The following is a 15582-nucleotide window of genomic DNA, read 5'->3' as shown; positions in this document are numbered from 1 at the left end:
CCTGCCTATTCCTGCCCCAGGCTGTGTGTCTGTTACCTCTCCCCGATGACGGTCAGCTGCCAGTCTCAGAACTTCTCGGCGGTGCCGGCCGGCATTCCCTACGACAGCCAGAGAGTGTTCCTCCAAAACAACCGCATCACAGAGCTGTGGGCGCAGTCCTTCGGCTTCCAGACACAGGTACCATCTTGCCCTGTTCACACTTCACAATTATTTGTAACCCCCTTTTCTCCCCCAATTTATAAATTGTTTTTAAGACTATGTCTGCCTCACCACTGCTGCTGCTGCGATCTCCCCCGCAGTGACTCCTTCTCGGCTGGGAGAGGCTGGAGATAGACAAACGCACTCAAGCTTTTGTCCTCCGAAACAACAACGTGCAAGCCCACACAATAATCTAAATGTAATTCAATTCCACTACTTATTTTGTTCATATATGTAGTCTTTTACAGAGTTTTTTAAACATACATATATAATTAGAGGAAGGTAGGATGTCGGAGACAAATAGAAAATGTATGGGGGGTCCCTCTTTTAAGAGACACTATTTGACTGTACCTTGAGTGCAGGTCTCTTAATACAGGTTTGACTGTAACTCGAAATTGAGCTTGAAAATGATCTTCCTCTCTCTCCCCCACCTCTCTCTCTCCCTCTCATCAGGTCCTGTGGCTCTACTCCAACAACATCTGCTCCATCAAACCAGATTCCTTCAGCGACATGCGAGATCTGGAGGAGCTGGACCTGGGGGATAACCCCTCCCTGCGCACCCTCCATCCTGACTCCTTCCGGGGGCTGGACAAGCTGCAGAGCCTGCACATATACCGCTGCCAGCTGGGGACCCTGCCCGGAAACATCTTCAAAAAACTCTACAGCCTGCAGTTCCTTTACCTGCAGGACAACCTGCTGCAACACATCCAGGTGAGAGAGAGAGAGAGAGAGAGAGAGAGAGAGAGAGAGAGAGAGAGAGAGAGAGAGAGAGAGAGAGAGAGAGAGAGAGAGAGAGAGAGAGAGAGAGAGAGAGAGAGAGAGAGAGAGACCTCCTATCTAATACAGTGCGCCACCAACCCTGCTCCTGGAGCCCCCCCATCCCCCCCATCCTATCTAATACAGTGCGTCTCCAACCCTGCTCCTGGAGAGCCCCCCATCCTATCTAATACAGTGCGTCTCCAACCCTGCTCCTGGAGCCCCCCCCCCAATCCTATCTAATACAGTGTGTCTCAATCCTGCTCCCGGAGAGCCCCCTCTATCCTATCTAATACAATGTGTCTCAATCCTGCTCCTGGAGAGCCCCCTCTATCCTATCTAATACAGTGTGTCTCAATCCTGCTCTTGGAGAGCCCCCTCTATCCTATCTAATACAGTGTGTCTCAATCCTGCTCCTGGAGAGCCCCCTCTATCCTATCTAATACAATGTGTCTCAATCCTGCTCCTGGAGAGCCCCCTCTATCCTATCTAATACAATGTGTCTCAACCCTGCTCCTGGAGAGCCCCCTCTATCCTATCTAATACAGTGTGTCTCAATCCTGCTCCTGGATAGCCCCCTCTATCCTATCTAATACAGTCTGTCTCAACCCTGCTCCTGGGGGGGAGGGGTGACAGGAGGCAGATACATACAGAAGAGCTATAACACAAATAATTTTATTTTCATAATTTAACATACAACTTTTTGGTAGTACTGAATTTTCATGTGCCAAATATCAATCTCTGTCCCTCCCCTTCCCCCTCCCTCTCTCTCCCCCTCTCAGGACAATCTCTTCTCAGACCTGGTGAATCTCACTCACCTCTTCCTCCACGGCAACCGAATCCGAGTCCTGTCTGAAAATGTCTTCAGAGGGCTGGTCAACCTGGACAGGCTCCTCCTCCACGAGAACCGAGTGCGACAGGTCAACCGCAAAGCCTTCAGGGACCTGGGTCACCTCACCACCCTGTTCCTCTTCAACAACGCCCTAACAGACCTCCCTGCTTCGGCCCTCTCCGATCTCTCATCCCTGCAGTTCCTCAGACTCAACGGAAACCCCTGGAGCTGCTCCTGCCAGGCCCGCCCTCTCTGGGAATGGTTCCGTCAGGTCCGGATCTCCAGCTCCGAGCTCCTCTGCGCCGGTCCCGAGGAGAGGAAAGGTCTAGATTTGAGGTTCTTGAGAGAAATCGATTTCGCTCCCTGCCCCATGATGCCTTACTATCCGAGAGCCCGCGTCACTTACACCTTCAGCACCAGAACGAGATGGTGGTTCCCCAAATCGGGCAAGGCAAGCGGGGGGAATTCGGACAAATCTAAAGGCTTGGATGGAAAGAAAGGACAACAGCAAGACAACAGTTACATCAGTCCAGATAAAAGTCAAACCAAAAGTTACGAAGCTGAGTCCACATTGACGAAAGTTAAAGAGCAAGACTACTGGGAGAAATATGAAAACGAAGACTCCACTATTCGTTGTTACAAGTTGGATTGTTTGAAAGAAGCAAACGGGAAATCCAGAGGCGTTTGTCCAGAAGCGTCCCTCTTTCTCCTCTCTCTCTCCCTCACTCTCACCCTCTCCCTCTCTCTCACCCTTCACTTTCTTTTTCCTGAAACCATGTGAAGAGCATTTGTGAATTTCCCCTTAAAGTCTATATTGAAAAGATATTACGATTCAATCACTGCTCTGCAGTGTTGAGTTTCCTATAGACCAGCTCTGCTCTGAAACTGCTGTGCGATAATGAGTCTTATTGAAACTACTGTGCGATAATGAGTCTTATTAAAACTGCTGTGCGATAATGAGTCTTATTGAAACTGCTGTGTGATAGGGAGTCTCATTGAAACTGCTGTGTGATAGGGAGTCTTACTGAAACTGCTGTGCAATAGGGAGTCTCATTGAAACTGCTGTGCGATAGTGAGTCTTATTGAAACTGCTGTGCGATAGGGAGTCTTATTGAAACTGCTGTACGATAATGAGTCTTAATGAAACTGCTGTGTGATAGGGAGTCTTATTGAAACTGCTGTGCAATAGGGAGTCTCATTGAAACTGCTGTGTGATAGGGAGTCTTACTGAAACTCCTGTGCGATAGGGAGTCTCATTAAAACTGCTGTGTGATAGGGAGTCTCATTAAAACAGTTGTGCAATAGGGAGTTCTATTGAAACTGCTCTGTAATAGGGAGTCTTACTGAAACTCCTGTGCGATAGGGAGTCTCATTGAAAGTGTTTGAGAGAGACCCAGGGAAAGCACTGTTTTAAAAGGAACTAATCTAAAAAGTTATATAAAAAAAGAAATTTTGTCTTTCCTATAGACTCGCTCTGTACAGCTCTGCAGTGTTGATCTCTCTTTCCTTTTAACCTGCTCTGTGCAGCTCTGCCGTCTTGAGTTTCCTACAGACCTGCTCTGTGCAGCTCTGCAGTGTTGAGTTTCCTATAGACCTGCTCTGTGCAGCTCTGTTCATAATGAATTACAAATTACACTTCTTTTAAAGTATTTTGCCATTTTTTTCCCAGTTATGTCTCTCTCTCTCTCTTTGACTTTCTTAATTGCTATGAAAATCCCTACAAAATATTCTGCAACTGTTTTAAGATGTTTAAAGATTATATATTTATATATATATATATATATATATATATATATATATATATATATATATATATATATATATATATATATATATATATATACACAAAATGTGTTTCTGGTGTTACAATTTGAAACTGTTTTCTTTTTAGTTTGAAATTGCGTGTATTTTATTTAATTTCAGTGGAAAATGACTTTTTTCTTTTTTTTAAGGGACTGGTCCATTTAGGTGCAGTCAAAGAGAGGGGTGAGGGAGTTTGGACTAGTAATAATACTACAATAATAATAATAATAATAATAATAATAATAATAATAATAATAATAATAATAATAATAATAATAATAATAATAATATGCACAATAGCCTTAGACCAATCACCCCCTATACTAACTATAATGGACTGTTCCGTGTTACTTTGTACTTTTTTTTTTTTAAAGGTGTTGGATTGACTGAATTTGTGTAATTTTAGGAATTTGTTTATAAAGTTGTGTATTGATTTTTTTCATTTATGTATTTTTATTTGTTTATTTTGTTCATTCATTTTCATAAGTGTTATTTCTCAGGAATTTAAGATTTACAACATTTTATGGATTTTAAAAATAGCACTGTACTGTACTGGGGATCTGAGAGCCAGCTAATTCAATACAGTCCAGTCTAATCTAACAGCACGGTACTGTACTGGAGATATGAGAGCCAGCTAATTCAATACAGTCCAGTCTAATCTAACAGCCCTGTACTGTACTGGAGATATGAGAGCCAGCTAATTCAATACAGCCCAGTCTAATCTAACAGCACTGTACTGTACTGGGGATCTGAGAGCCAGCTAATTCAATACATTCCAGTCTAATCTAACAGCACTGTACTATACTGGAGATATGAGAGCCAGCTAATGCAATACAGTCCAGTCTAATCTAACAGCACAGTACTGTACTGGTGATCTGAGTGCCAGCTAATTCAATACAGTCCAGTCTAATCTAACAGTACGCTTCTGTACTGGGGATCTGAGAGCCAGCTAATTCAATACAGTCCAGTCTAATCTAACAGCACGGTACTGTACTGGGGATCTGAGAGCCAGCTAATTCAATACAGTCCAGTCTAATCTAATAGCACGGTACTGTACTGGTGATCTGAGAGCCAGCTAATTCAATACAGTCCAGTCTAATCTAACAGCACTGTACTGTACTGGGGATCTGAGAGCCAGCTAATTCAATACAGTCCAGTCTAATCTAACAGCACTGTACTGTACTGGGGATCTGAGAGCCAGCTAATTCAATACAGTCCAATCTAATCTAACAGCATGGTACTGTACTGGAGATATGAGAGCCAGCTAATTCAATACAGTCCAGTCTAATCTAACAGCACGGTACTGTACTGGTGATCTGAGAGCCAGCTAATTCAATACAGTCCAGTCTAATCTAACAGCACTGTACTGTACTGGGGATCTGAGAGCCAGCTAATTCAATACATTCCAGTCTAATCTAACAGCACTGTACTATACTGGAGATATGAGAGCCAGCTAATGCAATACAGTCCAGTCTAATCTAACAGCCCTGTACTGTACTGGTGATCTGAGAGCCAGCTAATGCAATACAGTCCAGTCAAAAAACATTCCGTGTTGTATTGTGTTGTATTTTTATGTATTTTTGTAAAAAAAAAACATGTTGAATAAATGCTTTATTTAAAAAATAAAAACCTAAAAAAACACCTTTTGTGTTTCCTCTTTTCAAGCAAAATCCAATGGGACTTTATTTGATTTCATGCCAAACACACATACATCAAATATATTTCTGTCAATAAAAACATAATTCTTAAAGGTTATTAAATTAGTTTTATCTTTTCTTAATGAATGTCTTTTAAATTTGTAAAATTATAACCCATTAAAATAGAACAAATCGACAGAAATTAATGCATTTGTCGCTCGTTACCCTTTTTCATTTTTTTATTATTATAAAGTCCAGCCACTATAAAATATCAGAAATTATCACGATCGCTTAAAACCCAGCCCATCACAGATGCATCATGGGAACAAAGAACAGTGGTTTGAAATTGAATACGAATATATTCAATATTTGACCAAAAAAGAGGGGATATGGCAGGAAGACAAGTAAGAGAATAATCTTTTTTTATTGTATTTTCTTAATTAAACAGGAAATAGAAAACTTTTTTTTTTTTTTCTCAGCATCTTTTCTGTGTTTTCAACGTGTTGTGTTGTCAGGATACCGTACACACTTAACTCGCTCAGTCAAAAATAGATTTTTTGAAGCTTAACTATTTATTTTTTTTGTTGTAATATTTTTAAAAAAAATCTCCCAATTTGGAATATCCAATTGTTTTTTATGGCGCTGCTGCAACTTCCCGTATCGACTCGGGAGAACGAAGACTCATCATGCGCATCCTCTGAAACAAACGCCGTCAGCCACCCTCCTCTTGTCACACTGCAACAGCAAAGACAACCGCACCTGGCTGTAGCGGTGTTGGAGGAAATGCAGTTCCGCCCACAACTCGCAGGCGACCGTTCGCCACAGGAGTCGCTGGAGCTTGTTGAGACAATGATTACCAAGCTGACCTAAGCCCTCCCAACCCGGGTGGCACTCGGCCAACTGTGTGCCGCCCCCTCGGCGTTCCTGTCGGCGATGGCATAGTCTGGATTGGAAACAGCGATCTCCAGGCTATAGGGCACACCCTGCATTTCAGATGAAGCGCCTCAGCTGGATGCGCCACTCTCCCCCAACAATTCAGCAATTCAGTAGTCTACATTTGACCCGTTCAGGTAATCAATGCAGTGTTTTTCACTAGTTTTCTGTTAGGTTCTCATCTGTTTTCTTTCTCAGTATTAGCCGTGATTTCCTGGAAAATGTGACAGTGGCGACCTGCAAGTTTGGTCCATCCATAATTAAATACTCTACTGCAGTTACTACTTGCTCTTAAATATAACTCTATTTAAGGGTGGGCATATAATAGTGGTCAGTCTACAGGAACCAGGGACTGAGGCAGATAGGCAAGTTCCTGCTTCAAGTAATTTTTAATTAACTACATTTGGTAACTTGTAATGTGGTGTGTGATTAGTACCAGGTGAGTGGTTTAATTGTATAGAAGTTGATTTGCTATCTGATTGGTTTCCACGCAGTTGTTCTTTATATATTAAGCAGCCTATTTCTGCGCCAGCCAGAAGCGCCTGCCAACAGAAGAGCCTCAACAAAAGAGCCGGGAGTCTAGCTGTGGGAGTCTACAGGTAACCAGTGTCTGAGGCAAGATAGGTAATTGGTCCTGCTCCTACTAATTTTTAATTAACAATTTAAGTATCATTATTAGTTGGTGTTTCAATTTAGGGAGGAGTGTGTGTATGTGATTTTAAACCAGGTAGTGTGGTTATTTGAATAATAAGGTGATTTGCAATTTGTAATTATCAGGGAGGGTGGTTTATTAACTTGAAGAGAGTTGTTTGCATTTGGATTGGTCTCCACACAGTCTCCTGTAGTGGTGTGATCCCCTTTGAAGTGTGTAAAAGTATTGTCAATAGAGCAGTTAGCAGTTGTGCCAGTCCCCTTGCAAAGTGAGGTGGAACCCATTTAAGGGTGGGCATATAATAGTGGTCAGTCTACAGGAACCAGGGACTGAGGCAGATAGGCAAGTTCCTGCTTCAAGTAATTTTTAATTAACTACATTTGGTAACTTTGTAAGGTGGTGTTTGAATTAGCTGAGTTGGTGTGTGATTAGTACCAGGTGAGTGGTTTAATTGTACAGAAGTTGATTTGCTATCTGATTGGTTTTCACGCAGTTGTTCTTTATATATTAAGCAGCCTATTTCTGCGCCAGCCAACAGAAGAGCCTCAACAAAAGAGCCGGGAGTCTAGCTGTGGGAGTCCAGCAAGGGGAGGCCTGCGCTGAGACGCTATTCCAATAGATCCAAACCTAACGGGGCTCTAGAAGAAGCTATCTACTAGTCAGGTCTGTACCCTCCACCCTACTGCTCCTACTGTGCCTTTTGTCCTGCTTGCCCTGCTATGACTGTCTCTCACATCCCTGTTCTGTCCTCTCGTCCTCGTCCTCTGCCCTCCCTCCGCTGCTGCTCCTCCAACCCCTCTAACCTAATTTCTCTGCCTCTCCCCCCTCCCGCACACTCTCTGGTGCACTCTGGAACTGTCACTCTTCTGCTAACAAAGCTGATTTCATATCTGCCTTTGCCTCCCACCTCTCGCTCGATTTCCTTGCTCTCACTGAAACCTGGTTGTCCCCTGATAACACTGTTACTCCTGCTGCCCTGTCCTCTCTCTACGTCCTGACCCATACCCCTCGTCTCACTGGACGGGGAGGTGGGACGGGTCTTCTCCTCTCTCCCTCCTTACTTTTTTCTTTCCCCTCCGATCTCATCTCGCTCTCTGTCAATACCTTTGAATTTCATGCAGTCCAACTAACCTTTCCCTGTCAACTCCTGCTCGTTGTTCTGTACCGCCCCCCTGGGCCTCTCACTCACTTTCTGGATGAACTCGACTATCTACTCTCCTCCCTCCCCTCTCTGTCTACCCCGACTGTCCTGTTGGGTGACTTCAACATCCATCTCTCCATCCCCAGCCACTCTGCTGGATTCCTCCCTCTCCTGCACTCCTTCGACTTCTGTCTCTCTCCGTCCCCTCCTACCCACAAAGCTGGCCGTCAACTGGACCTCACCTTCTCCAGGGCCTGCTGCCCCTCCACCCTCTCTGTCACCCCCCTGGACCTCTATGATCACTATTTCATCTCTTTTTCTCTGTCTCTCCCCCCTCTCCCTGCTCCTCCTACCCCCACTGTAACCTCTCGCCGTAACCTCCCTGCTGCCCTAGACCTTTACCGCACTCTCCTCTCCTCCTTCTCCTCTACTCTCTCCTCTGCTAAATGTGCTTATTTCCAATCTGTAATCCAAGCCTCCACTAACAACCCACGTAAACTATTCTCTACCTTCTCCTCCCTCCTAAACCCTCCCCCCTTCCTCCTCCCTCCTCTATCTCCCCTGATGACTTTGCCTCCTTCTTCTCTTCTAAAATCTCAGATATCCGCAAACTCTTTAACACCTCTCCCTCCCCCGCACCCCCTCCCGCTCCAACTCCTACACCCACTGCAACCCCTACTAACTCACCCTCCTTCTCCACCTTCTTGCCCCTCTCAGACCCTGACCTCTCCTCCCTGCTCCAGGGTCACAAACCCACCACGTGTGCCTTGGACCCCCTCCCCACTCACCTCTTTCAAGCTGCTGCTCCTGCTCTACTCCCCTTCATCTCCTCCCTCCTCAACACCTCTCTAGTTTCTGGTATCTTCCCCTCTGCCTTCAAAAAAGCCTCGATCACTCCCCTCCTCAAAAAACCTACCCTCGACCCCACCTCCCTCCAGAGCTACCGTCCTGTCTCCCTCCTACCCTTCCTCTCCAAAACCCTCGAGCGGACTGTACACCGCCAGCTCTCTGCTTTCCTGTCCAACCACTCTCTGCTTGACCCTCTCCAATCTGGCTTCCGCTCTGCTCACTCCACTGAAACCGCCCTCCTGTCTTTCACCAACTCACTTAAATGTGCCCGAGCTGCCTCTCTCTCCTCTGTCCTAATTCTCCTCGACCTCTCTGCTGCCTTTGACACTGTTGATCACTCTATTCTACTATCATCTCTTGCTGACCTGGGGATCTCTGGCACTGCTCTGGCCTGGTTCTCCTCCTACCTCTCCAACCGCACTTACCAGGTAACCTGGCGTGGAGCAACCTCCACACCTCACCCTCTCTTAACTAGAGTCCCCCAAGGGTCAGTCTTGGGTCCTCTCCTGTTCTCTCTCTACACCCGCTCCCTGGGCCCCCTCATCGCATCCTATGGTTTCTCATACCATTTCTATGCTGATGATGCTCAGATTTTCCTCTCCTTCCCCACCTCTGACTCCACCATCTCCTCCCGTATCTCTACCTGTCTGTCTGCTATTTCCTCCTGGATGCACTTGCATCACCTCAAACTCAACCTCTCTAAATCTGACCTCCTTTTCTTTCCCTCCTCCTCCCCCTCCTCTGATCTCTCTATCTCTGTTCCTCTGGAATCTACCACACTCTCTCCCTCTTCCTCAGCTAAGAACCTTGGAGTCACCCTGGACCCCTGCCTCTCTTATTCCCAGCACATCTCCACTGTGGCACGCATTTGCCGATTCTTCCTCAGCAACATCCGAAGAATCCGACCCTTCCTCACCAACTATGCTACCCAGCTCCTGGTCCAGGCCCTGGTACTCTCCCGCCTAGACTACTGCAACTCCCTCCTGGCTGGCCTCCCTGCGTCCACCACCCATCCGCTCCAGCTCATCCAGAACTCTGCTGCCCGCCTGGTGTTCTCTCTGCCTCGCTTCGCCCACGCTACTCCACTACTCCGCTCGCTCCACTGGCTCCCGATCACCGCTCGCATCCAGTTCAAGACTCTTGTACTAGCCTACAGATGCCTTGACCAGACTGCACCCAGCTACCTCCAGACCCTCATCTCTCCCTACACCCCCACTCGACCTCTCCACTCCACCTGCACTAGAAGACTGGCTCTACCTCCGCTATGCTCCCCTGCCTCCAGAGCCCGCTCCTTCTCCAGACAGTTGTTTTGTATTTGCCAGCTCGGTCTATGTCACATACCGTACTGTACTCTCCATTCTGTTTTGGGAGCTATTCTTGCAGCACCAAGAATGCTTGCTTAGAAAAGTAAATAGTAGCCTAATGTTTCAGTCTGAAAGAGCGGTCGAGATAGCAGCTTCCTGCAGATTGTTTTTTAAACATGTTTTTTTTTTAAACAGTGAAGCAATTATCACAATCGTTCTTTTGAATTCCTGTCCTATAATCACCATATAATAGTCCCACTGTAGATGTGGACGGAGTCTTGTGCGCTCGCGGGGTGTTTCCCATAGCGGTACCTTGGAAAGCTCCTGCTGTTCCGTGCTTGTGTGAGTCCTGGGGGGATGTGCGCGGAGTTAACGCTTGCTTTTTAAAAGCGTTATTCTATGCCTCGCAAAACTGGTTTTGTGCTTGGCACATACTTTTGAAAATAGCAGGATCACGCATATTGTCGGCCACTCCCCCCATATTGTGCGATGCATACATTTTATTTCTGCACAGCGCAGAATGGATTGTGACGCGCAAAAGGACGTTTCGAATATAGAAAATTATGCGCATTTGCACATAACGGCCGTTTAAGTGGTGCGCAAATCTATCCAAGATCGGGCCCAATGACTTCAGTTCTAGTAAGAGCAAGTACAAAACACAGCACGATTTTATAAATGAATAAATACATGAATGCAAATGTAAACAAATACACGTAGAAATACATACTTTTTAAATATAGAAATTATTAAAATGTTTGAATAAATATTGCTATAAATGAATACATGTAGCACAACAATATTGATTTGGCTGATGCTGGTAAATTAAATCCCACCACTAAAACACATAAGCATGTTAAAATAAGTTATTCACAGATGTAGAGATAATATTATTTGTGTAATAAATAAATGTAACCCAAGTGGTCATGAGTTCTAATCTGACGTGGGGTCCTAGAGGACCTCTGCTGAGGACCCTGGACCACTGACCTCATTCTCCCATGGCTCGGGGAGAGATACTCTGCTGGGGATGGGGCTGCTGTCCTGCGTTTAGTTCTTTTGGAGAACTTCCTGCATGGAGAGCAGTCCAACTCACCCGCCAGTGCTTTGGCCACATGGTCTGCCCCTAAGCATCTGGCACAGGACCGGTGCTCATCCTGCCTGGGCAGCTTTGCCGCGCACTGGTCGCCCTGGTGGAAACCAGCGGAGGACTCAGTTGACTGCACTGACATGGCAACTAGGCGGGGCTGCTGCGCTCGGTTCCAAGAACAAGCGGTCGTTGCCGAGTCAATCGGTGCCGAGGTCGGTGCCGATGGGTAATTCGGTCGGTGCCGGGCTGTAGACGGCTCCGAAGCTGTTCACCGGTGCCGGGATCGGCGCCGAGGAGAACGCTGTCGGTGCCGAACACTCGGTGCCGAGTCAATTGGTGCCGATGGTGGGCGCGGTCGGCACGGAGATGGTTACACTGGTGCCGAGTCAATCGGGGCCGGGTAGGCGCTGTTCCAAGCCTGAAGGTCGGCGGGAGAACCGCGGTGGATGCCGGGGTATGCAGCCAATTCAGTCGCCGTGGTCGTCGAGGGCAAGCGGTATCTGCAACTACACGAGGCCTCATGTAGTAGAAAAGAGTAATGGCCGCTCACCAATCTCACAAGAGGGATCGAAACCAGCTCTAGTCAGTAAACTGACAGGAGAATCAGGCAAGAGCACTCTTAATAACGCTCGAAAGCATGATTTTACCAGGATTTAAAACAAATTTGAAGGTATAAACCAACAAATCAGCCAAATTCAGACAAGCAAGCACGAAGCAATCTGTGACCTGTCTCAGTGAAGTGAGAGAGAAAATGGCGATATGTTACTGTGAGGACGTCCCTCTTCAACAGGAGGTGGGAGGGACTTCTCCCTCACAGCAGGGCCCTGATAGGGCAGCTTTTTTATATTTGCTCAGTGATTGACGGTCAGAGAGGGCTCTTTCCCATTCGGTAATGGTTGTCATTCTATTGAAAGGGAAACTAAGTTAATACAAGAAATCGACCTCGCAGTATGCTGGCGCCCCCATGTGGACTTTGTTGAATTAATCTTTCTGATCATTGAAATGAAAAATACATTAGCTCATTTATTATGGTTTATTTTCTTTCCAGACATCCTTATTCAATGCAACTTTAAATTCATATTACAGTTAAGAGAATTATATAATAGGTAATACAGTTACATGTAAGAACCATTTCCGGCACGAGCGACGAATACAGTAAATACAGTTCATTTAAGAGCAATTCCAGGCAGTACAAGTATAGAACCATACAAAGCAGTTAAGTGAAAATACAATATAATGCGATTACAGATTTATAAGATGCAGAGTACACTGTCAGCCTGGTTTTCAAAAGGGGCAAAGTATCTCATTGATGTTTAAAACCAGATTTTGTATATTTTTCCAAGGTTGAACACATGGGTAACTCGTTTTATTTTATATAAACCCATTGGATGCCTTCAGTGACCCAAATCAGATTTCTGATCGAATTGCAACCTTGTAATTATTTAACCCTTTTGAAAATCAAACTGTCGGGCTATTACAATGGCTGGTTTCACAGACCCCGATTAGCACACGTCTTGGACTTCCTCACCTAAATTAACATTGAGTAGTGCAATTTTACCGCTAATCTGGTTTAATCTGAAACAAGGTAAACTAATCCAAGATCAATCGGGGTCTGAGGAACGTGATCGGCAATGATCATATTAAACACAACTGTAACAGCGCGATGTTGGTTAGGATTCACCGGGACTGAGACACACCTTTATTATGCGCGGATTGAGGCCGAAGCTCGAGGGAGCGGCTCATCCTGACTGCGTGCGCACAAACCAGAGACAATAGCGACGCATTTTAACTGAGCAGGTGCTTGAACACAAATGGGTATGCATGTGCATTATGGGCTAAAGGAGTATTATAAAATAGGAACAATTATAGTTGACAGTTTGTTTATTTAGCAGACGCCTTTATCCAAGGTGACTTACAGAGACTAGGGTGTGTGAACTATGCATCAGCTGCAGAGTCACATACAATTGCGTCTCACCCGAAAGACAGAGCACAAGGAGGTTAAGTGACTTGCTCAGGGTCACACAATGATTCAGTGGCTGAGGTGGGATTTGAACCGGGGACCTCCTGGTTACAAGCCCTTTTCTTTAACCACTGGACCTCACAGCCTCCGATTATAGTGAATGAATGGTAGATTATGTGGAATAGGAAAAGAAAAGGGCGAAAATGATATAAATCACTAAGTACAGTCAGTATGAGGGAAGGATGGTATGGGTGGAATAGACAGGAAGAAGTGAATTTAATAAGGCTGTTTATAGGACATTCAACTTTAAATGAACATTTCTATAGAATCGGAGCGCATGAGAATGGGTTATGTATGGAGTGTGGGGTTCTGGAAACTGTGGAACACCTGATGGTTGAATGTGCTAGATATAGAGAAGTGAGATTAGAGTTAGGGGATGGGTTCAGGGCTTTTAATGTACAGAATTATTTATTTAGTCAAGGTATAGGGAATGGCAGTAGAATAGGTTGGGGTATAGTTAGGTATATAGGGAAATGTGTTAGGAAACCAGGGAGATTAAAACATTCATTAAAACAATGGTGTAACATGTAATGGAAAGGGCTGTGCTCATAATAACGAATACAGAATATAAAATAGACCATAAACCAAACAGAAGACGAAGAGTCTGTCAATCTAATTGCTTATGGAGGCACCTGGAAAGACTACAGACTTCAAGCGAAGGTAAAGTGTGCTGCTGCTGTTTTTTAATACAATACATTATTATTATTATTATTATTATTATTATTATTATTATTATTATTAAAGAGAATATTGCGCATCTCGTTAACTGCATTCATTTATTTTGTCCTTTATTAATGCATTCAGTTCGTGTTTTATGTACTGGGAGGGCAGGTCGAAAGCCTGTCGTGTTTTTTATTTATATTCAAATAACAGCATGTAAATAAACAAAAAACATCTTAACAATGAAATGTGGGGGTGAAAAAATTCGATATTACAGATTTCATTCATTTAGATCAATTTCCCTTAAATTGTAAAATCTGTGTTGTATTGATGCTTGCCATAAACCACAAGAGACTCGTGGGAAGTGTAGTTTATTGGGTTTGAATGAAGGCATTCACAATGCCTGATTTATATTTTAAACCACGGAGAGACTCATGGGAAGTGTAGTTTATTTAGTTTGAAGCAAGGAGTTCACAATGCCTGGTTTATGTTTTAAAAAGTCTCTGTTGATGGTGCAGAGATACAGCAAAGAGTCTGAACTCTGCAGCAGCAGAACTGACCCTGAATTCAGCTGCCCTGTCATTGATCCAGTAAGTCTGTCTGTCTCTGTGTGTATTTGTCTGTGTTCCTGTGTGTCTGTGTCTCTCAGCACCTGGTCCTCAGGGTGTGTGTTTGCAGAACTGCCTCCAAATTCTGCTGCCGTGCCCTCCATCCAGTCACATCCCCGATCCAGTCCTGCACTGTCTCTGTGAATCAGCTCCTGTGTGTGTCTCTGTCTCTGTACTGAGCTTCAGGCACCAACTTTCTCCTCCTCCTGGCTTCTGTTCTGAGTCAAGTTTCTACTCCTTGTGTGTGTTCATCTGTCTGTGTCTCTCTGTCAGCAGGATGAAGTTCAGAAGGATGGCGGGGCTTCCCTGTTACCCTGGTTACCGGCGTGCTGTCAGTCCTCATGCTGGGTGTCTGCAGTGTCAGTGCCAGTGAGTTTGTGAAAGTCCCGAGCTCTGTGAACTGCACTGTGGGGTGGGACTGCATCCTGAACTGCACTTTCGACTACAGAGCTGGAGGAGACTGGGGTGAGAGGTCAGCTGTGATCTGGACAAGAGTAGAAACAAGCAAGGAGGTCCACAGTTACCATAACAACAGGGACCAGCTTAAGGATCAGCTCCCTCAGCATGTGAACAGGACCAGCCTGTCAATCAGCTCCCTCAGCATGTGAACAAGACCAGCCTGTCAATCAGCTCCCTCAGCATGTGAACAGTGCAGGTGATTCATTGAGGCTTCAAATCATACACAGGGTTCAGTGCTTTATTGAAGCTTCAAATCATACACAGGGTTCAGTGCTTCAGTGGTGGACTTTACATGTGTGTTTTAACCTTATTCCAGACAATTTGCTCAAGCCAAAGATGAAATGCCCCCCTCTCTCTCTGGGTTTACATGGTCTCAGTTTATTACACTCGGGACGAGCAGCTGTTAACTTGACGTCGTGCAAATGAAGGGGAAAGGAGTGATTTAATATGCAAATTAGCCATGTGGACAGCATTCATGCTTTCACAGGAAATGCCAGAAAGGGTGGTTTACATGCACAGAGAACAATACTGGAGAAACTTGCATCATGGTATCTATGGCTGTCATGTGACATCTTGTTAAAATTAAACAGTGGACAGCGGTGGCTTGGGGCTTATGTAGCCTTGTGGCGAAGTGCCCGCCCCTGTG

General features: G+C 45.1%; 1 protein-coding gene across 1 annotated transcript; it reads left to right on the top strand.

Annotated features, from left to right (window-relative positions):
- LOC131703082 (reticulon-4 receptor-like 2) lies at nt 1–15085 on the top strand (the record flags this gene model as incomplete). The annotated part of the gene is made up of 5 exons (XM_059005946.1): nt 1–177; nt 652–909; nt 1737–2468; nt 11442–11589; nt 14814–15085. Coding segments are annotated over 5 exons (1587 nt in total), but the record flags the coding sequence as incomplete, so codon positions are not given.
- Nucleotides 15086–15582: the final 497 nt, after the last annotated feature.

This window comes from Acipenser ruthenus, chromosome 32 (genome assembly GCF_902713425.1).
Source record: "Acipenser ruthenus chromosome 32, fAciRut3.2 maternal haplotype, whole genome shotgun sequence".
Lineage (NCBI taxonomy): Eukaryota > Metazoa > Chordata > Actinopteri > Acipenseriformes > Acipenseridae > Acipenser > Acipenser ruthenus.
The sequence above is the reverse complement of the archived record's forward strand: the minus strand, read 5'-3'. Positions and strand labels throughout refer to the sequence as shown.